The sequence below is a fragment of the Cygnus atratus genome, chromosome 5, assembly GCF_013377495.2.
Source record: "Cygnus atratus isolate AKBS03 ecotype Queensland, Australia chromosome 5, CAtr_DNAZoo_HiC_assembly, whole genome shotgun sequence".
Taxonomy (NCBI): domain Eukaryota; kingdom Metazoa; phylum Chordata; class Aves; order Anseriformes; family Anatidae; genus Cygnus; species Cygnus atratus.
The window spans coordinates 61540468-61564984 of record NC_066366.1 but is presented as its reverse complement, the minus strand read 5'-3'; the positions used below and the strand labels follow the sequence as shown (position 1 = coordinate 61564984).

The 24517-nt window shown below is 45.4% G+C and overlaps 1 protein-coding gene across 17 annotated transcripts in view; it reads left to right on the top strand.

Moving 5' to 3' along the window:
* The window catches only part of KTN1 (kinectin 1), a 74520-nt gene extending 50224 nt beyond the window's left edge, over positions 1 to 24296 (top strand). For 10 of the 17 annotated variants that reach the window (XM_035551125.2, XM_050710750.1, XM_035551127.2 and 7 more), the window contains 20 exons: positions 687 to 724; positions 1338 to 1428; positions 1526 to 1603; positions 2518 to 2555; positions 3578 to 3668; positions 3780 to 3848; positions 4275 to 4312; positions 5269 to 5359; positions 7398 to 7484; positions 9308 to 9397; positions 10457 to 10537; positions 10969 to 11058; positions 11146 to 11238; positions 12321 to 12392; positions 12896 to 12979; positions 13178 to 13261; positions 15654 to 15737; positions 17617 to 17709; positions 22586 to 22709; positions 23799 to 24296. In XM_035551125.2, the coding sequence (XP_035407018.1) occupies positions 687 to 724; positions 1338 to 1428; positions 1526 to 1603; positions 2518 to 2555; positions 3578 to 3668; positions 3780 to 3848; positions 4275 to 4312; positions 5269 to 5359; positions 7398 to 7484; positions 9308 to 9397; positions 10457 to 10537; positions 10969 to 11058; positions 11146 to 11238; positions 12321 to 12392; positions 12896 to 12979; positions 13178 to 13261; positions 15654 to 15737; positions 17617 to 17709; positions 22586 to 22709; positions 23799 to 23803 (1521 nt within the window). In that variant the 3' untranslated portion in view covers positions 23804 to 24296. The remainder of the gene's footprint in view (positions 1 to 686; positions 725 to 1337; positions 1429 to 1525; positions 1604 to 2517; positions 2556 to 3577; positions 3669 to 3779; positions 3849 to 4274; positions 4313 to 5268; positions 5360 to 7397; positions 7485 to 9307; positions 9398 to 10456; positions 10538 to 10968; positions 11059 to 11145; positions 11239 to 12320; positions 12393 to 12895; positions 12980 to 13177; positions 13262 to 15653; positions 15738 to 17616; positions 17710 to 22585; positions 22710 to 23798) is intronic. The other 7 variants (XM_050710754.1, XM_035551135.2, XM_035551136.2 and 4 more) reach the window with 3 other exon arrangements.
* The last annotated feature ends 221 nt before the right edge of the window (positions 24297 to 24517 follow it).

Sequence of the window (24517 nt, the reverse complement as noted above, 5' to 3'; positions counted from 1 at the left end):
GAAAGCTGCATATAAGGGATGTCTCCTCCAGAGGTGGTATATACGCACCCCTGGGTCTTCTGTGAGCAGAACAGTGTTTTCTGGGAATGTCTAGAGCTTGTAGAGGAGGACTAAACTAAACATGCTTATTTGCACAACGTGTATCTACACAGGTAGCCAGTCTCCAGCTTGTCAGGCTTTTGTACAAAATTCAGAGGGAGTATTCCCACTCAATCTTGTTTCTTTGATTCACGTTCAGGCTTAAAATGGAAACTTAAAAGGGGCACCGACGTTGCAGAGTGTCTAAAAAGCTCTTGCTTCTATAAAGATCTAAATGACCAGAGGTGATCTCTGACTTGAGCTGCAGTTTGTAGTGAGATGGTTGTCACCAGTGTCCACTTGTTCCTTTGTTGCCTGTAGTGGAACGGTGCTATGGTTGGCCTGCTTGCGTTCCCATTTGCACTGTTTTCCTTTCTGCTGTGGAATTCCTGTTTTAAATGTGATGAAAGTAAATAGTGGAGACGTTTGGCTTCTCATAATTTATTTTTCCACAAAGAATGTGTGTTTATGCTTACATTACTGCAACGAAGTGTGCCTATTTTAATAATATTTAACGTTCTTTCCCCCTATTTCTGTCTAAAGCAGTTTGTAGCATTTATGCATCTTTTAAATGTATATTGAACTGAAGTACTGATTATTTTCTTTAGGTGTCGATTACATCACAAGTTAAAGAACTTCAGGCTCTGTAAGTATAGTTGTTGACGTCTCATCTGCCCTGTGTGCACCTCTCTCTTCCCTGCTCCAGTCTATTTTAAGTTAAAATGTTCAGGAAGTGAGCCAGGCTAGTCACACCAATTTTAGTAGACATGCATCCTTAGTACATTTGCCTGATCCTGTCTGAGACAGCAAACAAGGTGAAGTATTGCGTGGCTTTGTGGGCCCAAATTTAACCTACGTGGGATTAAATTCAAGTCAGGATAGAAGCATGTAGGCAAGGTACTATGGCAAGCTTACTTTAGTAATGCCTGTACTGGAGGTAGGGGGATAAGTAAGAATTGAATTGCCAGGGTCATCAGTCCCTCATGTCCCTTGCTGGGGAGGAGGGAAGAAGTATTTTAGGTGAGGAGAGCACACACGAAATCCTTGCAATGTGTGTTGTCTGTTTTCCTTTAATGATCAGTACCATTGATCAGTAGCATCTCCTACTAACTAAGACTGAAGTGGAAGTCTCACATTCATTTTCAGTGGGTGAATTGTGGTTGTACCTTTGATCACGTAGGCTGCTGTTGTTTGTTACAAGCTGCAATGAGTAAAAGAGCAGGGATTTATTCTGTGTCTGTGTGTGTGTATTGGTACAGGTTGAAGGGGAAGGAAAATCAGGTGAAAACCATGGAGGCCTTATTGGAAGAGAAGGAGAAAGAGATTGTTAACAAAGGAGAATGGCTGAAGGTAAGCTTTCTTGGTATCCTAGGGAAATAAATTCTGTTGCAGTATTTCTGCTTGTGGAAAGACTACATTTATACTTCTCACTTTTTTTTGTCCGAAGGGTCAACAAGATACAATTGCACAGTTAACCAGTAAAGTTCAGGAGTTAGAACAACAGAACCTGCAACAGCTCCAACAGGTATGGCCTGCAGAGGGAATGGGATTGAGGGGGCTGCTTGGTTGAACTGGAAGATGCTTGTTTTTATCCTCTACCCCTCTTAAAGGGTTTGTTTTGGCTTCAACCTACAGAGCTATTTTAAATTCTACTTGACTAAACTGGTAGTCTACGGCATAGAAAGCTTAATAGTTCAACTGTGTTTATCCAGAGCAGGTGTTGCACAGTTACTGAGTTCTGAGAGCTTTTCTTTAACTCGGATGATGCTATTCCTTAAAGAGTAGCCCTGGTCTGGAGACTTTGAAGCTCATAGATGTAGTCATAGCTGTGTCCTAGGTACCTTCTTGGCACACTGAAGTGCGTCCCTGTAGGGGTATGGGTCATGGAGAAGCTCCTGCTGTTAGTCTGTGTAGCAGCTTACATGGAAGTGGTTAGGCTTTGCTGTCATTTCTTCCTGCCTTTGCCTGTTCCAGAAGTTGCAATTGCCTGGAATATTTTGGCTCTTGATTTTCTGCTCTGGACTTGAGAACAGTTGATTGGACGTTCTTAAAGCCAGGTGTTAATGGAAAAATTCTTCCAACAAGGTGGTATTCCCGCTCAGTTTGGATTTTGGTGGTGATATAGGGGAGAAGCTGAGCTGCACTCTTATTTTGGGTGGATGTCTAGACAGGCCTTTATCCCAGGGGAAAGGTGGAGCGGAAAGAAACTGGCTGGTGCAAAGTTTGTGGTGCTTGGTGTAAGCTGTGCTTCTGAAATCCATGTGTTTAGATATTCTTGGAGCAACGCGTGTTTTGTTATGACGCAAATTTGTTGGTATTTCCTTGGCAAGTATCTTGCAACCTGTGTGGCGCCCCTGCAAAGAGTTGCTGTTAATTCGAAGACTTCACTGGCGCTGTTTGTGCAACCAAAATGAGATCGGGAACTGCTTTGTTTTTCAGGTGCCTGCTGCATCCCACGTCCAGGACCTGGAGAGTCTGTGAGTATGCTTAGTAGCAGTTTCTCAAGTACCTATCGATAACATGCACGCAGTGCTGGTGTTTATCTTAAATTGGAATGTGTGAGGGTTTCAAGAATTTCATGAGCTTTGCGAAAATAAGCTGTTAGTGCTGATGGACACACACTAGCCAGCACATCTGCTGCTGTGTGTAAGAGCAAGTTTCTGGCGTCCCTGCCTGGTGCGTCTAAGTGGAAATGTTCATACACTTTGTAAAAGTGAATGATTGCTCAGGATTCTACTAGCCTGTGAAACTACTGCTCCTTTTTGTGTCTAGTGATAACTTCTCCTTCTGTTTAGCAAGTTTTTTAAAAGAATGTGGATTTAAGTACCTGCAGTTGAGTTGGTGAAAGCAAAGAACAGGGTTTGCTGATTTCAGTCTGAGATGCAATGACCAGCTTTCCAGCTCCTGTTTTATAAAGAAATGCTGCAAGAGTTCCCTCTGTTTTGACTCTGCTTTGTCTGGCTGCTCTAAGTTGGAGAGAGCTTGTATGTTATGTGATTGTGCCAAAAGAGACTCTAACTTCAGAGCAGCTATTGTAAAGTACTGCCCTCCAAGCAGGGCTCCTGTACAGCCTGCACATGGTGCCCAAGGCAGCCTCACCTTTGGGAGCCTGTGCCTGGCACCTCCTTCAGAGCCAGCTGGCTTGGAGGACTTGCCTGGGGAATCAATTGCTCCTCTCCCACTACTGCTCTGAGTGAGATCAGTCATGACTAAACCCATTTGCTGATTGACGCATGAAATGACTGGCTTGCTTCACTCCAGTTCTTAGCAGGTAAGTGTTTGCAATATACGTTCCTGCAGCTGGCATGTGTTTTGGATAGTTTTCTTGATTTAGAGCCATACTCTAATGGCTTCTTCTCCATGTGGCTGCTTATTATACATAGCATATGAAGCTTAGTTGTTTTCTGCTGCTGAAAACTTTGTCCCAGCTACCGTCTGTCTCTTCTTAGTATCAATTTGTATTTTAACTCTTTTTTTTCTTTCCAAAACAACTCTGTAGGTTGAAAGAGGAGAAAGAACAAATGCAGAAGCTGAAAGCTGTACTGGAGGAAAAGGAGAGAGAAATTGCAAGCCAAGTAAAACAGTTGCAGGTAAAGTTTCAGTGGAAGTACCTTGTGTTGTAAGGGGAAGTGCATGTACTTTGTGTGTGTATAGCTATATGTATACATATATGTAAAACATTGTGTCTCTTCTTTAAATAGGATATGCAAAAGGAAAATGAATCTTTCAAAGTTCAAATTCAAGAATTAAAACAGGAGAACTGCAAGCAGGTACAGCTTCCAATTGCGTTGTTACTGAGCAAAAGCCAAAGGGGGCTGCAGTAGCCTGCGTGGGTCCATGGAAAACCAGTAGTTGCATTAACCAGGCAAATCCAGGGACACTGCAGTGTTGACCTGCAGTAAGCCAGCTTTTCTGGCTGTTGCCTGTCTGTCCCTGCTTCCCTTTAATGTGTGGGTTTGCAGCCTTGTGCTGTTTCTTATGCCTCCTGTGTTCTTGTCTAGCTTTCTACCCTGTCTTTACATGCTGTAGCACAGCCAGGGTTCTCCTGGCCGAAGGAGGCTGGGCAGGACTCCCTTGGAGGCCAGGAGTGCTGCTGCTTAATGCTGCAGCAATGCTTGGTTAACGAGGCAGAGCATGCTCTCTGCATCACTCTTTGCTGCTGATCTGCTCCTAATGAGTTTCTGATCTGTTTGTAGGCATCTCTGGCCGTCCAGAGTGAGGAGCTTCTGCAAGTGTGAGTACTGCCAGAAGTTGAATGCAATAATTAGTGCTTCATTTCACTTACTGCTTGGAGAATTTAGAGTATGAAATACATGCCAAATATGCAATAGACTTAGGTGGGAAGTGGCCAGTTAAACAAACAAAAACAAGCAAAAAATCAACTCATGTCTTCAATATCTAATAAAAATTGAACGTAAAGATTCTGCTCACATTAATAATCTGTAGCTGGAGTCTTCTGCAAGCAGTGCTTGCTGTATGTGTTATGGTCACAAAGTAAGCAAGCCGCAATTGATTTAGTTTTAGATGCATGCCAGCTCAGCTATATGTCTGAAGAGTTAAATGTTGGTGTTTCAAGTAAGTGACAAGCTTTTTTGTTAGACCCTCAGCCATGTAGAGGGTTCTTGTTCATATCATGAAATCATCTGGTAGAAATTTCTTCCCAAGGAAGGTCTTGGGGTAAAAGGATGCTATAACATCGAGATGAAGTGCATTAAAGCACTATATGGAGGCTAATACCCTGCCAGCTTATACTGTGCTACACAAATTGCCACTGTCATGCGTTCTTTGCTGGCTGAATTATTTTTCTTTTAAGTTAAGTGACTTATAAATTGCGGACTAGGTGCTTGAAAAGGAATGCTTTTATTCAGCAGGCAATGCCTGTTTTGTGGCATTGTGTTAGCGTGGGCTGGTTGAGTTATCCTCGTCTAATGTGTTGCCTTTCCATGGCCTTGATAGATGCGTGCAGATGCCTGTTGTAAGCAAACAACAGGTTTACAATGGGCTTTGCTCCGACAGCCCACAGTTCACAGAGCAGTAGGAAGCAAACAGTGTTGCCAAGTGGGGAGAGCAGTTTTTCAAAGAAGGTGTATTGCTAGAAGAGAAGGCAAGTTAGCATATGTGAAAGGGCAGCACTGCTTCACTTGAAGTGTCTGAAATGTCTCCTGACTTGATTCTTTTTTGCCAATTCAGAGTTGCAGGGAAAGAGAAGGAAATCACCAGTCTTCAAAACGAGCTCGCCTGTCAGAGAAATGCTTTTGAGCAACAGAGGAAAAAGAACAACGTAAGAAAACTCTTTCCCCCCCTTTCCCTTCAGAAAAGAAAACAGCAACCTTCCCCCAAACCTTCATGCACAACACTCCTCTCAATGCCTAGGGTGCTCTGCTAAGAACAAATTTCTGACAATTGTCTGCCATATTGTGTCCTCTGGACACTCCTTGTTTTTCTTGGGAGTGAATAAGCATCCCGTAGCGCTCCAAGTTTTGCCAGCTCTATGGCTTCTTGCTGAATTGACGAGAGGGAGGGGACTGGCTGGAGGACACATCCTGCAGCAAGTTCTCAGCCTTGGATTCAGCCTTGTCAGCCCTGTTCAGAAACGTGTCTCTTCCCAAGGGAAGGAGAGGGGGTTAGGGGAGGGAGGGTGGGAGGATGAAAGGGCTGTGCTCTGCCCGAGTTGTGTTTGTCGTGTGGGTACAAGGGAGGAGGCACTACCTTCAGGGCTCTCAGATCTGCCTCTTCCCACTCCTGGGAGCGGCTAATCCTGCTCTTCTGTGGGAGGCAAAGGACAGTCAGCCTTCCTTTGCAGCAGCCACCGACAGTGCAATATGGGTTGTTGGTGGGTGGAAGTAGAGATGGTATCTTCCACTATAGATCTTTGAAGGACCTCCATGTAATACATTGCCTGTGGAGGGCAAGAGAATGGCATCTTTAAATTTGATGGAAGAAAGCTGTTAAAATCCAGGGTTTTAGCTCACTTAGCGCTCTCTCCTTGATAGCTGATAAAACCCGCTGAATACCACGCAATGTGCCTTATTGCTTAAAAGTGAGACGATACGAGGAACGTACGCAAGGAAAACATTGAGACTGTGTGTTGCTTTTGAGCAAGTAGCATTGCTTAAGAACTGAAAGAAAGTAGGGGAAAGGTGTCTGGGTCTTAGAAAAGAGGTGAGCTGGAAAGGTAGAACTTGTGTGCTTCCTACGGGCTCCTTTCCAGAGGAGCTGCAAGGTCGCAGTGCCCTTTGTGGTGCAAGCACAAACCTGGTTACTGACAAAGGCACACCATATTTATAGGTCCCAGCTTGCCACATTGCAATCTTATCCAATTTTGTTTTTTTTTTTTTAGCCTGTGAAACAGCTCTTAGGACAGGCAGGCAAAACGAGGAAGTGGTTAAGAAAAGCCAGTGTAGGTATGTGCTAGGATTTGGATGCCTCTCAGAAACAGTCCTTTGCTAAGGCAGGTTGCTCTGAGGGTCTGGAGGAAGAGGAGAAGAAAAAATACAAGTCCCAAGCACTGTAATCTCTGCCCCACAAGGCCCACTGTCCTTCCTAGAGAAGAGCTGTAAGGCATTTACTTTTTGTGAGAGCTCTCAGCCCTATAACCGTGACATCTTGTGGAGTACACGTTTGATGACCTTGCCAAGAAAGACGCAGCACAGCGCTGCCTTGCTTCCCTGCCGGCCTGCGGCCTGCTCACTGCTGGTGAAAAAGCCCAAAGCCTTCCAGGAGGGTACTGGTGAGCGACCCAGGGTGTTCTGTGGGCGCAGCTGTGTGGGTAGGTGCTGCGAGCAGAGGCCCTGAGCTTTGTGTTCCTGCAGTCAGCCCTGGCTTAGTAGGTTCGTGCTCAGGCACCAGGATCTGTGCCGTTAGATCCGGCTGCGCCATCAGGGGCATAAATGTGTACACCTCCATGTGTATTCGGGTTCACGCTGGGTTCTGCAGTGCGACATGCCTAACACTCTGTTGTGTAATCTGTGGTTTGGTGTCTGTGTTTCTCACTACTTTTGGAAACTTCCCTCTCTCTTCTTACAAGTGCAGTCAAAGTGTGGGGTCATTAGCACGGTAGCTCTGCAGCCCAGTAGCACTGGAATCAATTTTGGTTGTGGGGGCAGGTTGGGGAGAAATTGGCACTTTCTCATTTGAACTCTTTGAACATGACACTTGTTTTTTGCTAGTGTATGTCTTCCTACCCAGCAAAATCATCCCGCAGTAACCAGCATTTAAATGCAAATGGTGGAGTGTGATGCAAAATATATCTCTGAAGTAAAAGTGGAAACGGTTTCAATATTGGCTGAACTGAAATCATTCTTTCTAAAAATGATTAGGACCTTCGGGAGAAAAACTGGAAAGCAATGGAGGCATTGGCATCAACTGAAAAATTGCTGCAGGACAAAGTGAACAAGACTGCCAAGGTTGTAATGTTAACTGCTAGAAACGATGCGTTAAGCTAGAAGCAGATCTGCAGCTGTTTTTTTTTTAATGGAATGGAGGCATTTTAACTTTTACTGCAATTTAAATACAGTCTGTTCTGAGTGATCATTCGTATACTCTCACCTCTGCTTCTCCCTGTCGTCTTCAGGTTTCTTTTATTTTTTTTATCCTTGATTTGTGGGCATGCTGACTTTTGATTTGTTTGCATAATTGTTAGAGCTGTCGTGAATCACTTTGTGAGGAGTTCTAGAATAAAAACCGCTGGTGAGCAACCTGCTTTCATCTGTTGGGCTTTCTCTGTGCTTGAATAAATTTATTGGCCCCATGTAGAATTAGAACTAGATTATTATTTAAAGACCTGGGAACTCCTCAGGAAAACTATGTCACCACAGTTGTGAATTTCCTCCTTGAAACTATTTGAAGCTTGACAGGTCCCGTCAAACCCAATGCTTGAAATGACACGGGGCATGGATTGCTCCGGAAGGAGCTTGCATTTGTTATGAGCCTGACTTTGTGCTAATTGTCACTGTGCAGAATTCACTGTGCATCAAAATAATTTTAAAAACACAAGTCAGGTAGCCAGGAGCAGACGAGCTCTAGTTTGGGGCTGCGCCTCTGTGTTTGGGAGACGTCTCTGCTCTTTGCTCAGCCCTGTGTTCAGGGAGTTTGTGTACCTGCTTTTGCTGTGTGCTAACGCTTGCCTGCTTTCTCTTGCAGTCTGAAGGCTTCATTAAGCAGCCATTTGCCACTTACTGGTGGTTTCTAAATTGCTGAAAACTAATGCACCTCGCGCAACTTCACAACCTAATGTGTCTCCTGTCCGTTTTTGTCTCTGGATCCCACCTACTAATGCCACCGATCTCTTGCAGCAGAGGAACTCAGAGCAGTAACACTGATGTCAAAGGAAAAGGAAATCAAATACTAGCAGTGGGTGTTTGCTGAAAGCTGCCTTTGTGCAGGGGTTAGGTTTTCTGCACTTAAACTCATGCAGGAGCCTGGCTGAGCAGTGGCGTATGGCTAAATAAACCCACCTGCCACAAGCACAGCAAGCAAGTGTCCTGTGGCTGGTCTGCTCTTAATGCTAGATAAATTGCAAAGGAACAAGGGATATGTGGTGCCCCTTGGCTCTGTGTTTTTTTGTTTGCAGAGCAATGACAAAGAAAAGTGGAAGATTTTCACACAGCTCTAATAATTATTTTCCATGTCATCCAACTTGGAGGAGGAGGATGTAAGGGTCTCCCTGTTAAGCACTTAGAAGTAATATTTAGAAGATAGTCTTGCTTTCTTGGCCTGGTTCAAATGTGCGTTAACACAAAGTTTACTTTTGACTTATTAATTCTCCATTTTTTACGTGGTGATGTTAATTTATGGTGATTTGTTCCTCCTAAAATTGTTTTTAAAAGTGCGGGGTCTTTAGATACTGATTGACCCAACTTGTTTTTGAGGTTGCTCGACCGAAGTGGAAGTGTTGGTGTGATCTGTGGATACAGTCACTCAGCACTGTGTAGTTTGTGTTCTGCTGTGAACAAGTGAATGATGGTGTAAGTGCTCTACGAGCAGGCTAGATTGGAGGAGATCTTAATGAAAAAAGCTTAAAAGCATGAACAAATGTGAAGGCCAAATTCTGAAGCAATTTGCTGTCAATTTTGGAAGCAATTTACTGGCAATTTTAGAGCCTATAGAGCCTTTCTCAGTTCAAACCGCCTTTCTGGGTTAAACAAGTTTACTGTAGGTGTAGAAGAGGCTGTTGCCTCATCTGTGGAGCATGTTGCCCAGTTTCATGTGAGCTGTTTTCTTGCTTTAGGAGAGGCAGCAGCATCTGGAAGCTGCTGAAGTGGAGACCAGAGAACTACTCCAGAAGCTGTTCCCTAACGTCTCGCTTCCTTCTAACGTGGTAAGAGAAGTCTCTCCATCCCATACAGCTGGGGAGCTGGGGTCCCACCGTGCTGGCAGCCTGTACCACATCCCTGCGGTCTGCTTCTCCCCAAGGGTTTTCCAGAATGCTTTCTGCTGGTGATACCCGTAATTGCCAGCAGAAGAGAGGCGGAGCTTAACTATTTTTGAGAAAAGTGTTAGTTTTTCTTTTTTTCTCCTTTAACCTCCCTAATATCTGTTTCACCTGCCCGTGTTACCGTGTCTCTAGCTGAGATGATAAATCTTCAGGGCAGAAAGTCTGCTGCATGTTTGTTTGCTGTCTGGTGGGATGGGTATCAGTCTTCCTCGCCTGTCGGGCAGATCTTTGCTGGCCCCTCTTTTCTGAGGGGCTGCATTGCCTTGCTGCCAGCTGATACAATTCAAAAGGCTTTGTTTTGTTTCCAGAGTTCCTTTGAAAGCCACTACCCTCCAGTTTTACACTCTCAGTGGCTTTTGGTTGTTTGCAAAGAAAGTGCAGTGGGTTTGTGTGGGTTAGACTGTGAACGATGTAAAGCAAGGTTAGAAAATGGGGGCCTGTGTGATTTGTAATGTGTAGAGGTTTTAAATATTCGTTTCTAAAGTATTCTTAAATGGCCTAAAGTTAGTCTTGTGATGAACTAGAAAGTCCTTTAAAATGACTGTTTCTGTAAAGGTTATAAAGCAGTCTTTGTAGTGAGGTTTCCAAAATCACATGGCAAGCATCTGTTTTAATGGTTCAGAGTCTTTTGGAAAAAGTTTCCTTCAGTGTTGAAATACTTATCGTAGAGCCTTGACAATTGCAGGGAGACCTCAGTGACCCAGCTGGATTTTAGTGCTTCCAGGTCCCTGTGAACTGTCTCTTAACTCTGTGCTCCTGGATTGCTGCCCGTTGACTGCTGCGTACAGTAATAGCTGAACAACCGCTGTCAGGCTGCTGCTTAGCTCATGGGAACTGGGGGACTGAAACGCTGCTCCGTAAGCCTGCAGCTGGGAGATAAATGTCCTTGAGATAAATTGATTGAAGTTACTTGTAGCTCTAACTGAATGCATTTCCCAACAGAGTCATAGCGAATGGATATGTGGATTTGAAAAGATGGCTAAAGAGTATTTGCGAGGGGCTTCGGGATCTGAAGATGTCAAGGTAAGCACAAACAGTGGACAACTTCCTTCTGCATGGCATCGCATGTTTTCTGGTACAAATCTCACAAATTATGCACAGGATTGTGAAGTTCAAATTGGTGAACAGGCGATAAGATAGCTGTAAAACAACTACTTGCATAATGTATATTGGAAATACATTTGCATTTTTGAAAAGGACCTTGTGGAGTTGTGAAAACAGTAATCAAATTCAAAATGCCTGTTCCCTTTCTCAAGTAACTGGGTTGTTTTTAAGCGATATGGAGTTACAGCAGTAACTTGTGAACGTTGCACTTGCTTTGGGCATCCTTGTACAGGCTGGAAAGACCTGCCAGTGGGAATGCCATCAGCTTGCTATTCGAAATAAGATAAATAACAGGACTTAAATCTGTCAGCTGAGGTTCAACTCTCCTGGTCCCCTTTCTGCTTTCGCAGGCTATGGAGCAGAAGTTGAAGGAGGCTGAGGAGATGCACATACTCTTGCAACTGGAGTGTGAGAAATACAAATCAGTTCTGGCAGAGACGGTAAGCAGAATGCCTGGTCACCTGTGCCTTGTGATGTTGTAAGCTGCCTTTATTCTGCTGAAAGCTTTCAAACCACACTCTTTTTAGGAGGGGATTTTACAAAGGCTACAGAGGAGTGTGGAAGAGGAAGAAAGCAAATGGAAGATAAAAGTTGAAGAATCACAGAAGGAACTTAAACAGGTATTTCTGAAGATCTGCTTTTTTCAGTAGCCAGGCGGTTTCTGCTTGAAGTAGCAGAAGGTGTTTGAGAGCCACAAAGGCTGGTGTAGAACAGTGCTGGCTGCCTGGTTTGATGCGTGCATGACCAGCGGATGAAAGAGGTGAAGTCTGCAACCAATATAATAGGAACCATTCCGCCTTATAGCAGAAGAATTTTTCTGCTGCAATACTTTGTTTCATGCTAAGAGTGCCCATTAACGTGCCCTGGAATATAATTTTCTCATCCTGGCAGCTCAAATTGTATTTCTGTTAGGCATCTGTTTTTTTCAAGTCCATTTGTGAACAGATACAGATACCTTGTATTAAGGTTTAAGTATCATATAATCATAACCATTTTTTTGAAGCTGTTAAAATAGCACTTAATCCATTATGGTCAACTAATTACACTTGAAATTGCTTGCAAAGCTTTCCTTTTTAGGAGGGCTCCGTTGCTAGCACAAGTAACAAGAAAAAAGACTTGTTTCTTTCCTCATCTGGAGTTAAAGTAGGTCAAACTGCTTTTCTGAAAAAAATTGTTTCTAAAGTACTTCTGCTTAGCAAATTTGATTGCTGGAGTATGAGCCTGAAGCGAACATACAGATGATTTATAAACCTCTTGTTTGAGGGTCTTATAAAAGTCTGTCAGCTCGTGAACTATAGATGTGCTACCATCTGCTGTACTTGCACAGTCTGTAATAAGGCGAAATATGCTGGGTTTAGGTACGTGTAGTTCATCAATGGAGATTGCCTTCCCTGTTAAGTGACTAGGAAATGTATTTCCTACCATGACTAAAGGACAGCTGGCTTTTAGTCCTTATATTCCAAATCTTTTGGGCATCTAGGCTCTAAATATATGTCAGAACTTCTCATGTTGGGACAAAGTAGGGAAAGCGTTATAATGGAGACTGGGTACGTTAAATTATTTGAGTGAGCATCTTATTTTATTCGGTCACTGATTTTCATCATCCCTAATATTTCTGAATCCTAGAAGCAAGCCTGTGTATATATGGAGAGTTTGTTTTATACCAACTAAATGATGTCTTTATCTTTCTTGAAAACTGCAGATGCGCTCTTCGGTCGTTTCTTTGGAGCACGAGGTAGAGAGGTTAAGAGAAGAAATCAAAGAAGTCGAAACTGTACGTGCAGGTGTTCTTCTCTTTGAAGGTTTTTGCTATTCAAAACATGATTTAATCTTATGCTGTGAATCTGCACTTACTGGGCCTTCTCTCCTGCAAGTAGCGTAGCCTGTGTTGTAGTTTAAGCTGAACCTTTTGGCCACTGTTTTTAAGAAGCGTAGGTGCAGAGTACTGGAAGTTATCCTGTTTTTACTTCAGTACTCATCCATTGGATTGAGTTTCTGGAAAGTGGGGCCCTTTCTTTGGGAGGAGACCAAGCAGTTTACCAACAAGCAGATAGATATCTCAAATTTGGGGCTTGGTTCTTTTTCATGATTCTTTTTATTTTTATCTTTTTGAAGTCTAACAGTTTAAATCTGTGTTGTGCAGTCACCAGGTTTGAAGAGTTCTCTAAATGTCATCTAGTATCTGATAGAAATTTATAGCTAATAATAAATAAAGAAAATGCTACTGCAAGGAAGACATTTAAAACGTCTGTTTTAACTCTGTTTTTCTGTTTCTAGCTTAAAAAAGAGAGAGAACATTTGGAAAGTGAACTAGAAAAGGCAGAAATAGAGCGATCTACTTATGTTTCAGAAGTCAGAGAGGTAAACATAATTGACCAAACTGTCCTTTTTCTTTTGTTTGGTTACCAGTTGGCTGGCAAACTAATCTAACGCTTAGCCCCCGCGGCTGAGGAGTTTATATGCTTGTGACCTTAGGGTAGAGCAACACACTAATAACTGAGCAGAAGAAAAGTGGGCATCCTAAGGAGACAAATCCTAAAACTCTAAACTTCATTTCAGCTCAAAGATCTGTTGACTGAGTTGCAGAAAAAACTTGATGATTCATATTCTGAAGCAGTAAGACAGAATGAAGAGTTAAATTTGGTAAGAAGCTTGTTCTCCGCTGGGCAAAAACTAGACTCCCAGCATACTTACGAAGCGGAGACTTTATTCCAAATCCTGTCTGTTCTGCTAACCTCTTCAGCTTGATATTTTTGTCCATTGCAATCATTTATGTAGTCTGACTTTTACAATTTGTCTCTTTCTCTGCTCCTAACAATAGCATGTCTGGTTCTTAAGACTTTGGAAAAAGTCTTTAGGACTTTCATACCTGAAACTTCTTGAGAATCAACAGTGTAGGCGTAAGGAACTGCAAATATAATGCCCTCGGAGCAGCGAAAGTTGTGCTCTCATCAGTTGAATTTGAGTATTATTCTCTGGTTGTTCTTTCCAAAGCTTTTGAGGATGCACTTGTGATAACCGTGCTCTGACTATGCGGAGGCTCTTCCATCCTTCTCTGTACATACAGAAATTGGTCCAAAACAATGTTAGATTAATTCAGAGTACCCAGCCATTCGGAAGCTGGTATTCTGCTGCGGCTGAATAGCTGTTCTGGCTTGTGGCATACACCACATAAGCACGCTTGGCTAGAAATGCTATCCAGCCAATAATGCTCGTGGTACAGGTTTTCTCAAGAAGCAGTTGGATTAACTGAGGCCAGACCTATAGGCCCCCAAAATGCATGGTTTTCCAATTTGAGTCTTTTTCACTTCTCATTTGCTTCAGTGGCTTTTTTCAAGGCTGCAGCAGTCAGGTCCTTCCTCTGCTTGTGCTTGAACAGTGCTTTCATTGTGCTTTTGGGCCGGAATCAGAGAAGGTTGTTTGTCGCTGTGTCTTTGGGTTTTAGGGTAGTTGATGGGATAACTTGTCACCGCAGGCTGAGCTGCTGATCTCACCAGGGTACTGCCACTAATGTAACTGGGTTAAAATAGTTGATTTAAAAAAAAAAACAACCAACAAAACAAACCTAACACAATCTTCTTAAGTTTAATCGTATGCTTGGCAAGTCTAGTACAGCACCGATTAGCATCCTGCCTCAGCAACCAAAGCCTCTCGTTTTGAAAGCAAGGGAAATGGGAATTGAATGCATATCTTAAAGTTAATCAGTAAACGCCAACCTCTCGAATATGAGGCAACAATCTATTATGCCTGTAACAACAAAAGCTTAAAGTTGAGCTCCCTGCTAGGGCAGCTTGACTCTGCAATCTGATGCTGCTGTGTTGGCTGGAGAGTGAGGAGGTGGCAAACGAGCACCTCTGTGCAAATGGCTCAGGAATGCTGTCCAGTGTATGAGTTTTTTTTTTTAGTAGGCAGGAGGCTGAGAGATAGAAATTTGGGAAATATATTTTGAAATCCCATCTAATTTATGAAGTGAGCAAGGAGAGAGAAACAGATGCTGCAGAGGAGCTCAACAGTGCTTCTCCAAAGTGCGGAAAAACAGCATCCGTTAGTACAGCTGCTCCAGAAGGGGAAACCTTCCGTGCATGAGACAAGTGTAATGCAGAGGTTGGGAACTAGTGAGAATTTGGTACTCTGAGTAGCCTATTGTTCACTTCTTTAATCCCCTGCTGGCTCCCAAGAAGATTGACAGCAGGAATAGTGAACATTAGCACAGTGCACTTCAGAGTCACAAATCCAACAGAATTGGCACTCAAGCTTCTTGTTAGTGTTCCTATTTGAGGCTCACGCCTTAAGTGCTGTGGCTCATTCTGTGTGCTGCGTTGAAGAGCAATTGAAATATTCTTTTTTTTTAAAAAAAAATGTTTATATCCTTTCTTTGGAAAGCCGTATTTTAAGGGCAGCCAGTAGAAAGTATTCGTCCCACTTGACTGAAATAGTTTCACTTCTTGGGCTGAATCTAAACACGATCGACAACTTAATATACCCCTGTCAGTGATGCATTCCTTGATGTGACATTAGCAGACTGGTTAAGTCAACAGAGTTGTAACAAGTGGTGCTTTATTAAGATGACAAGCAGAGGGGCGTTTGTTGTTGTTTTTAATTTATTTGGCAGTAAGGTGACTGTTTAGCTTGAATTAGGAAGATGACAGTCTACGTTTTGGCATATTTACTAAGAATTAAGTTGAAGTCTTGACTGACTTGTGGTAGGAGTGCTTGGAGAGGCTTACATACGCTCCGTATTGCTAATAGTTTTACTGGCAACATAGCCTCAAAGTTGAGACCAGTTGTAATCAAGCTGATTCCAACCATGTCTTTTCTTCTGTAGTTTCCATTCTTTACATTTGTCTTTACAGATGGAATCTCTCTTCCTTGACTGTCCTTGTAAACCTCATCATATATGTTGACTAATCCAGTGTGTGCAATAATTTTTAGTAATCTCACTCCCTTTGCAGTCCGTGTGCACTGGGTTCATCCAAGGGAGACAAATTAAATTTGCGTGTGTGTAAAACTGATTTTCTTTGTTACTATTTTGCAGCTGAAAACACAGTTAAGTGAAACACTATCAAAACTCAAAGTTGATCAAAATGAGAGGCAGAAAGTAGCTGGTGACCTGCCAAAGGTAAGCAGAGATCCTTAACAGTTGCAGATCTTAAACGTTACTCAAGTCATCAGGATCCGTAATTTTAAAATGCTGGGAAATGCAGTGGCTCGAGCTGCCTGGTGGGGTGTTTCGGTGCACTCGTTGGTTCCCCAGGTAGCTGAGGCTGTGGGTATGAGACCTTTTGCAAGATACCTGTGTATCGTTTGAAATGATAAAAATGCAACAAACAGCTTTGTTTCACTACCCTTCTTGAAAATGCCTCTTGTCCACGATAATTTTATGCCAGCAGGAACAAGCGGTGATTTGGGGCTGACAATTCTTTAAAGAAACCCAGCCTAATAAATATCCCATCCCACAGCCCTCCACCCACTTCACAGCCTGAAGCTTTTAAATCCAGACTGGAATGGCAGTGGTTACAAGTTGGCTAACAAACCACCTGCCCATTTGCACATGGTTACCAACTGGCTATAGCCCAGGAGATGGCAGATCTTTAACGTTAGCTCTAAGGAAAGCTTCATGGGACAAGCACATGGGGTTACCTCTGCTTTTCCTCAGCAGCTGCTCTTGCAAGATGGATTGGAGTGGGAAATCTTTCAGCATGTGAGGTTTCAGTGCTGTCACCCCAGAAATGGGCCTCTTGTGGGAGAACTGATGTACAGAGACGAGAATAGTCTGCAGAGAAGCTGAGGTCTGGCTCCAGCCTCTACAACACCTTGCTCCTTCAGTGAGGCTGCTTTCTCAGCCACAAGTATAACATGAAACTGGGAAGGAATCCACGAGCTTTAAATGAAGGTTGCAAGTGCTTTGGGGTTAACAGCAACTCTTGTAGGAATCTTCTATAGCTCTCCTGTCTCTTGGGTTGCCCAAAGACCTGTCAGCAGTGGGCCAGTGGGATGGTTGGCAGGATCACTGGTGTTCTTGGTGCCCTGGCAATGTCTGCTCATGAAAGCTGGGCTGTTGTCACGGGGCAGTTTGAAGAATGGTTAGTGGGACATTAAACACCTCTGTGCCATCTCCTGGTATTTGGAGATGAGAAGAGGGTGAGAAGCAGAGGATGGAGGAGAGTTTCTCCTTAAAGGTGAGAATAAGGGCCTGGAAAGGGGAGAGCACTTGGCTTGTGATGGGAGGCAGAGGAAGAAGGCAAAACAAGGTTTGCTCTGACCAAACTGTCAAGCTAGGGGGGGATCTTTCACACAGTGCTTTGAGACCTGATTCCACAAGGCTAGTTTGTGTTCGTCAGAAACAAAGGCTGGATGAGAAATTCAGCTGTGTAGCTCAGCAAGGGAAGAGGACAGAAAGGGAGGGCAGAGCAGATGCACAGCAAGGAAATGGGGCTGGGTTCTTGCAGGACTGGAGGGGGAGAGCTGTTGCTGGGATAGGAGGCAGGCTGTCTAATAGGACAGGGGCAGATGATCACAAGCTCTGCAGGAAGTGAAGACAAAGGAGATCTGCCGTGATAGTGTTCAAAACGACTTTGCTCAGGACAGTTATGCTGGATGCCGCTGTATGAAGTGAGCAGTGCTCATGTTCCTGGTTCAGGGTGTACTCTGTAAATGAAGATCTGCAATCTGGCTTTTAGAGACCTGCCTGTGCTGCTGCTCTCACGTGAAAAAATGTGTGCAATTCTTTACCTAATAACTTGACACGAGACTATTAGAGCTTCCCCGTAGAATTGCTTTAAAATGCAGGCAGGCTGACACTCAGCGTACTGATTGTAAGAAGACATGTCAATCTTGGCAAATGTGTTGGTCCCCTGAGCAAATTTGGCATAAAACTCCTTTCCTACTGAACAATGATTTCCTGTCTCCAGCACTGCTCCTAGAGAGGTGGGGGTTCACTTCTCAGCCTCTGCTAATTATTGTCTCCCTTGTTCTCTTTTTTTCTCCCCACCCTACAGGCCCAGGAGTCCTTGGCATCTCTTGAGAGAGAAATTGGCAAAGTGTTTGGGGATGCCAATGTTATTGAAAACAGCGACGTTCGCACAGACTCGGTGAGTGTTTCTCTTGAGACCGTACTCAGGGGCAGCACAAATCTCGTGTTAAGGGTGAACTTTGGGAAGCTATGTCTTGGTTAGAAACGTGTGCTGCTGATGGGAACGTTGAGGCTTGATGAAGCTTCCTGTCCTGAAGCTTGTTGGGGTAGCATCCTGGAGCTGTGTCCCAGGGATGGCGACCTCTTTCTAAGCGCTGGGAGTTTTGCTGTCATCTGGATTGCAACTTCCTTCCATGGCTCAAATTTGCAAGGAGGAGGGGGGCTGGAGATTCTGGATATGAGATCTGCACTGCCAAGGCTTGTTGGTTTGGTTTGGGCAAAAGTGGGAAGAGTTCAGGGAAGATACCCAGACTCCTTCCTTCAAGAAAGGAGGCTAAAAATAAATCTGATTACTAACTAAGCTTAAAATATCTGTTGGGTTGATGTGTGTAATGCCAAAGAAAGGAGGAAGTCTAGAGTGCCATGGGAATGTCTCTTGCCAGAAGGATGACCCTCCTGGTCTTCTGCAGCTGTGGACAGGAGCCTGCCGTTAGCCACGGGTAGGTGACCAAATGCAACTCAGCAGGTCCTGGCTCCTGGGAATTTGTGCTGACCTTGCTGTGGTCCTGCAGCAAAATCTCACTAGTCTGAGCATCAGTAAGCAACTCAAGCACTGCTTCGTGCTGTCCATTGGTGACTCTCCCTCTCTGAAGGTGTTTTTAGATCCTTCGGTAAAGGGGGTTTTATAGGGTCTGGAACTGGGGGGACCCTTTCTAGGGTGGTTTCTTCCTCATGCTGGTGGGTCACCACCTGTCCCCGAGGGTTACTGCTTGCATGGACAATTACCGAACAGCTTCTATAGCTAGCACTCCCAGAGTGCTGGCCCTAAAAAGATGCCACCCGTACAAGCGGCTGAATCCTGGCTTCGTAGCAGGGCTTCCCCATCTCTGGAAACAAGAGCTTTCACGTCAGCTTCAAAACAGCTTCAGAACAGCTTTGCAGAAGGCAGCTGGGAAGGCTGAAGCAGATGTCTTCCCAGCACATTTTGCACAGCTAAGTGGTGTCGATGGAACTCATTACCCGTTTCCTTCTGATGGATCGAGTGGAAGGAAACGCTGTCATTTGAGGGGGAGACGAGTGCTTGGTGGTAGGACAAATAATTTATATCGACTGCTTTAGCCACTGAAAATAAGTAGTTTCATCAGCTGGAAGAGGAAGCCAGGAGTCCTCTAAGGAGTACTGTAGAAAAGCCTTTGCCTTTGTAGTCGTTAGCAGAAATGAAATGTCTTTCCCAGAGCGATCAGTCATGGATGCTGATCGACCTCTGTGTTGTGGGCTGACCACATCAGAGCCAGAGATGCAGCTGGCTTGCGAAACCGCTCATGTCCCAGCCCTGTGAGCTGGTTTCCTGGAAGGGATGGTAGGTGTTTGTGGCCAGCAGAAGGCCGGACGGTGCCAGTTGGGTGCTCTGGGTCTATCTGCAGCAGGATGGAGCGGAAAAGCCCTCCTCATGTCAGGGGAAAACTGTTTGCCCTCTGCTCTGCGTTCCTGGTGGCCTGCCTTTGGGACTGATGCTATGGATTGACCGAGTTGCTAAAAAGGCAGGTGCAAGGTTTGGGGCAGGGTAATAATACAAGCCAACCGTGAGGGAAATCCTTTGTCCTGCCCGTTCCCCCTCTTCACGGAGCTCTCCCAGCTCAGCGCAGCCTCTTCGGATGCGCGCCCACCGTGAACGAGCAGCGAGCACATCTCAGAGCTCCTCAGACATCCCTGGGCTGTCCCCCAGCTGGGGGACACAGCTGGAAATAAACCAGTTCTGGTTTTAATCCCTTTAGCCTTGCACAACCCCTCTGGTTCCTGTATTGCTCCCCTGTAGCAGTGTGGGAGCCCTATCCAGGCTTCCCCCAGAATATCTATTGCTTTATTCTGGGAAATGTGGGGAAAACAGTCCTAATAAACCTGTAATTAAGCCTTCATTAGTAGAAATGTTAATTGTCTGAACAGGTAGCCATCGGCAGAGGCTGAAATTAGAACATTATCTCCTCCTCTAAACCCTTTTTGCTGCTTTTTTTAAAAAAAAAAAAAAAAGCTGTCTCCCCAGAAGCCTAAAACCCTAGCTTAAAATAGCTCGCTGATTAAAAAAGAAAGTCTTCCAGCCACTTCCACCTAGCAACAGCGCCTTTTTTTTTCCTGAAGGGCTTGATAACACATGCTCACAAACGAGCATATTAGTTCCTTCTGGGGACTAGACCACAAAATTCAGAAACAATGCTTGCGTAAACCCTCAGACGTTCGGTGTTTTCTTTAGATTCCTTTTCTATTTAAAAATAGACCATTTGGGTTTTCTAATCAGCTTCCTTGTCACTCGTGGGACTGGATGATGACTAAAGGCTGCCTTTTAGTGTGCTCTAAGGAAGTCGTTTATATTCAGCAGCTTTCTTCGGCAGTAAACTTATTTGGAGGATTATATGCCATCTAACGTGCTCTCTTCCCCGAATCTGTGTGAAACACTCCGTCCTCAGAAACGGGAGATGCTGTACATGGAAAGCACGGCGGGGCTGAATCTGTCAGCTCGATGCCTGGCAGAAGGGACGTGGGAATTGAGGAGAAACCCAGGAGATCCTCCAGACCCCAGGAGATCCTCCAGACCTCTGCTTATCCAGGAGATTTGAGGGGGAGTGTGCGTAAACATCAGGCAGCTTAACCAGAGAGGGCAAATGTTGCTTCAGCATTGGCCCCATAACGAAGCCTCACAGCCCCGGGTTAACAGAAGCTGCCGTGTGTGCGCGTTTGGCCCAAATCCATCGATGGCTGGTCAGGATTGGGTCCCAGGAGGGCTGGGGACGTGCCTGTAATTCACGAGTAAACACCGACCGATATTAGCGAAGCCACAAAATAAGAGGGGGGTGAGGAGGAAGGAGCAAGGAGAGGAGGGGAGGGCTGAGGGTGAACGGAAAGGCTCCTTCATCGCTTCTGCTCGTGCTGGTTCCAGTGCTAACGCGCACACGCTCCTATACCCGGCACCATCGGTCAGTGCCACGACTCAGTCATTTGCTGGGATGCTAATTGTGTTTGCTTGTCCGCTTTCATCAACCTTAGGAGACTGTTAAGTGAATTCTCAGCCTCGACAGCCCTGATTTCCTGCCTTAATAAGGGTGAAATGGGTAAAGCTACTCTGATACAGACTCCCAACGATTTTTAGAGTAGAAAAATGTTGACCGGTTGCACGCGAGTGAGAGCTTTGCGATATATCGCTTTGTTCTCCTGCCTGAGCCCGCAGTAGTCTCCGTGATGGGGCAGGTGCTTGGGTTTGATTTACTGCCCTGTGCCTCGCAGCGGCTCCAGCCGTGCTCCCAACCGAGTGGGAGCCGGGGAAGTGGCCCTCCCTGAACTCCCTCTAATTTCACTTAAACCCCAGGGAGAGATTCGCAACAGCGTTCTGCATCGGTCTCGTTCTGGCAGGCTCCTCTCAGCTGGTGCTGAGCGCTCGCGAAAACGTCTGTGCTCACACCGAGAGCCGGGCGCTTCCGCGTCGCTGGCGCCGAGGCAGATCTGCTGATTTCTAGCTGGTGAATTGCAAAGGGAAGCTCTCCTGCAGGTACATCTGCACGTCCGCCCTAGGAGCGGTAATGCGTGGTTTGAACGGGGAGCTCTTTGTGTGGCTCTGGAGGAGGTAATCAAGGAGGGTAATAAAGCGGGGATTAGATCAGCGTTAGCGCAGCGAGTCCGGCTTTGGGGAGAAGGGCAGGCGAGAAGGGAAGAGTCTGTTTAGAGTTGTAGTACTTCCCTGTTAGTATGAAACTGTTGAGCTCCTTGTTAAAAGGAAAAAAAAAAAAAGCAAGCTTGGTGTCTTCATTTCCAGTCTTCTAGCTCTGGCTAGCGTGTTCTTTTGTTTCTCCGTGTTGACTGGTGCATGGACTGCTCTGCCAAGTCCTTATCCGAGCCCGGGTGCCCCTGGCAAGCAGGAATCTGCTGGGGGCTCGGAGCAGAGCAGGAACCCGTGGGAGGGCAGGGGGCAGAGCCCGTGTCCGAGGTGCTGAGCCTGAACGGGAGCACTGATGCTGCGGTGTGGGCAGGGGAAAGTGCGGCTCTCCAGCCACCTCCTTCAGGTGGATTTGTCAGGGCTCACAGCTGGAGTTGCCTCGTGCTCAGCTATTATGTCCTGCTGAGGACATGATCCCACAGAGGGCAGTAGACCTACAGATGAAAGGCTTCAGTGGCTCGTTCGGCTTCCAGCTCCTTGAAAAGGGCACGGGACAAAAAAAAATAAATAATGCAGGGACGCCAGCCAGCCGTGTCTCCTGCTGACTTCAGCCAGCGATACACGCGTGTATGATGTGCCAGCCTGCTGAAATAATCGCTGTCCACCTCTCCCCCGAGCTGCCTGCCTGCTTCCACCTGGTTCCCCATCCAGACTGAGCCTTTGGTGGTCTTTGGTGGTCCCACAGCCACGTTGGTACAGCTGTGGGCTCAAACCATCCTCCCCACGGGGCTGCCGCCGTGCTCAGCTACCTGCCTAATAACCCACGCGCTCTCCTCAGCCTGGGTTTGGAGCACGGCTTGCGGGGACGCGTGGTGGTCACTTGGCAGGACGTTGAGGCTGGATGAGCTGTGGTTAGGAGCACAATTCCTGGAAGCAGTGAGTCAATGCAGTCCTAGGGAGGGCGAGAGCCGGGGATCAGCGATGCTCTTACCGGTGTACAGGTAATTCCTTGGAACGGGAAATGGCTTCTTGCCTTTGAACAATGTTCTCTTTAAATGTGGCCATAACCCTCTGACTTACAAGAATTGTTCCCATCTGTGCAAGGAGTTGTAATTTTATACGGAGGAGCTAATTCTAGACTTTCTTGGTAATTAGATTGTAAATGAGTTTTTAATGATTTTTCTTCTTCCAGGAATTGACTGATAAAAGACTAAATGTGGCGGTGAATCTTAACCAGGATGTAGGTCATCTGAAGAAGCTGCTCGTGTCAGTAAGCCAAATGCTGTCAAAGGGACGGGAACACTACCAGCTAGTAGGTAGGTGCGGCTGGTGGCCTGGGAGGGCGCTGGTCCGTGATGGCTTTGTCCAGGTTTAACGAGCCAGGCGTTAAAACCTGAAACTGCCTACGTGCACTGCATCCAAAGCTGCTGCTACACGCCAGATTTATCCCTCTTTGGATCCAGACTTCATTTAGGTGGGACTAATCTCACACTCCGTGTCCCTTTCTGGACGTGTAACTAACTCTTTATCCCTCCCTTTTCACTGCTCACCACCCCCGTGCAGCAGGCTTCCCAAAGTTTTGTCCCCAACAAAAAATGCCTGTGCCTTGTTTCCTTCTTCCCAGTTACACGAGCAAAGTGTCTGTGCTTCCATGCTCTGATTGCTTTGGGATGGAGGATATCAAGTAACCCCACTGGGCTCCACTGAGTTAGCAGCAGTGGCTTGCTGTGGTCATGGCGATAATGAATATCTAAAGCAGCAGCCTGGCACGAACTCTTGATCCAATTACAGGCGCACGAACGAGGCTTTTATTTTAATATACAGCCGGCTTTGAAACCTGGGCCGTTGTGGTTGACCTGCATCATGCTGGTAAACTTCTGAAATGACCCCAAGTTAGCTCAGGGGAGGATAAAATTGAACTTCCTCGGGAATCTGTGAGTGAGCCCTGCGAGATGAGCTGGAAGCCGCTCTGAAGGCGGGTTGTGAACTACTCAATGTGGGAAGCAGCGAAGCCTTGGCAGTGAGCGTGCAAGACGTGTCAGAACTCCCTCTTAAACTACTGAGGATGGTGGCTCGCTTTTTTCCTAACTTAAGGATTTTTTTTTTCTGCTTCTGCCATTGTAATACAGTGTGGGCAGCCAGTACCAGGGCGTTCACGGTGGGTGAGGCTGGTCTTGTAGGACTGTCTCGGGGTTGTGGGAGGTAGGTGCTGCCTGCGTCTTGGCTTCTGTGGGGCTGCTTTTGTTCAGCCTCCCGTCAGCGCAGCCTCCGCTGGGTTTCATCGCTGACCAACGCTAACGAAGCTGCGGGCGTGAGCTGCTGAACTGCTGGCTGGGTCTAGACTTGCTTGAGTGCTCCCTCCAGAAAGTGCTGGGCTCATGTGGTGTTCTGTCTTTCTTTTGCAGAATGAAGTCACGGGGGAATCGCTAATTTGAGGATAGCAGAAGGCATTGTATTATATTTTGCCAAATTAAAGCCTTATTTATGTTTTCACCCTTTCTACTTTGTCAGAAACACTGAACAGAGTTTTGTCTTTTCTAATCCTTGTTAGACTACTGATTTAAAGAAAAAACCCAACTCTGTAGACACCTCCAGAGTTTAGTTTTATAATAAAAAGAAAACCTCTTTGGATAATTTGACCGTTACATTCCTGGAGAGACAGCAAAGACGTAATCTTTTATCTTATTTTGCTCAGTAAAACTTGTTCAGAAAACTCCAACACGGTAAAGTCACCAATGGGCTATAACATTTTAATACTGATGTTGTACACTGTTTTACTTAAATACATTTTTGGGATTAGTTGCCTCTGACTTCAACCTCAAGTAAACACTCCTTTTTTTTTTTTTTGGTTGCTAATGTAATCAGTTTTTGTAATGGTGTCAGCAAATAAAGGGATGCTATTATTCGAGGTGTTTGTGTTCTTTTCATTGAGCTTGGAGGAAGCCTTCGGTTCTGCGTAAGGTTCTTAAATAAGCAAAATGAGATGTTCGCGCTGAATTTTGGATAACACTTGAGGATGTGATTGTCTGAGGGAAGGCAACAAAACAGTTGGGGGGCCAAAGTGAATTAATTGTAGAGGTAGAATGGTTCAAACTGCTCACCCTGAGCTTTTCACGCTCTTGCT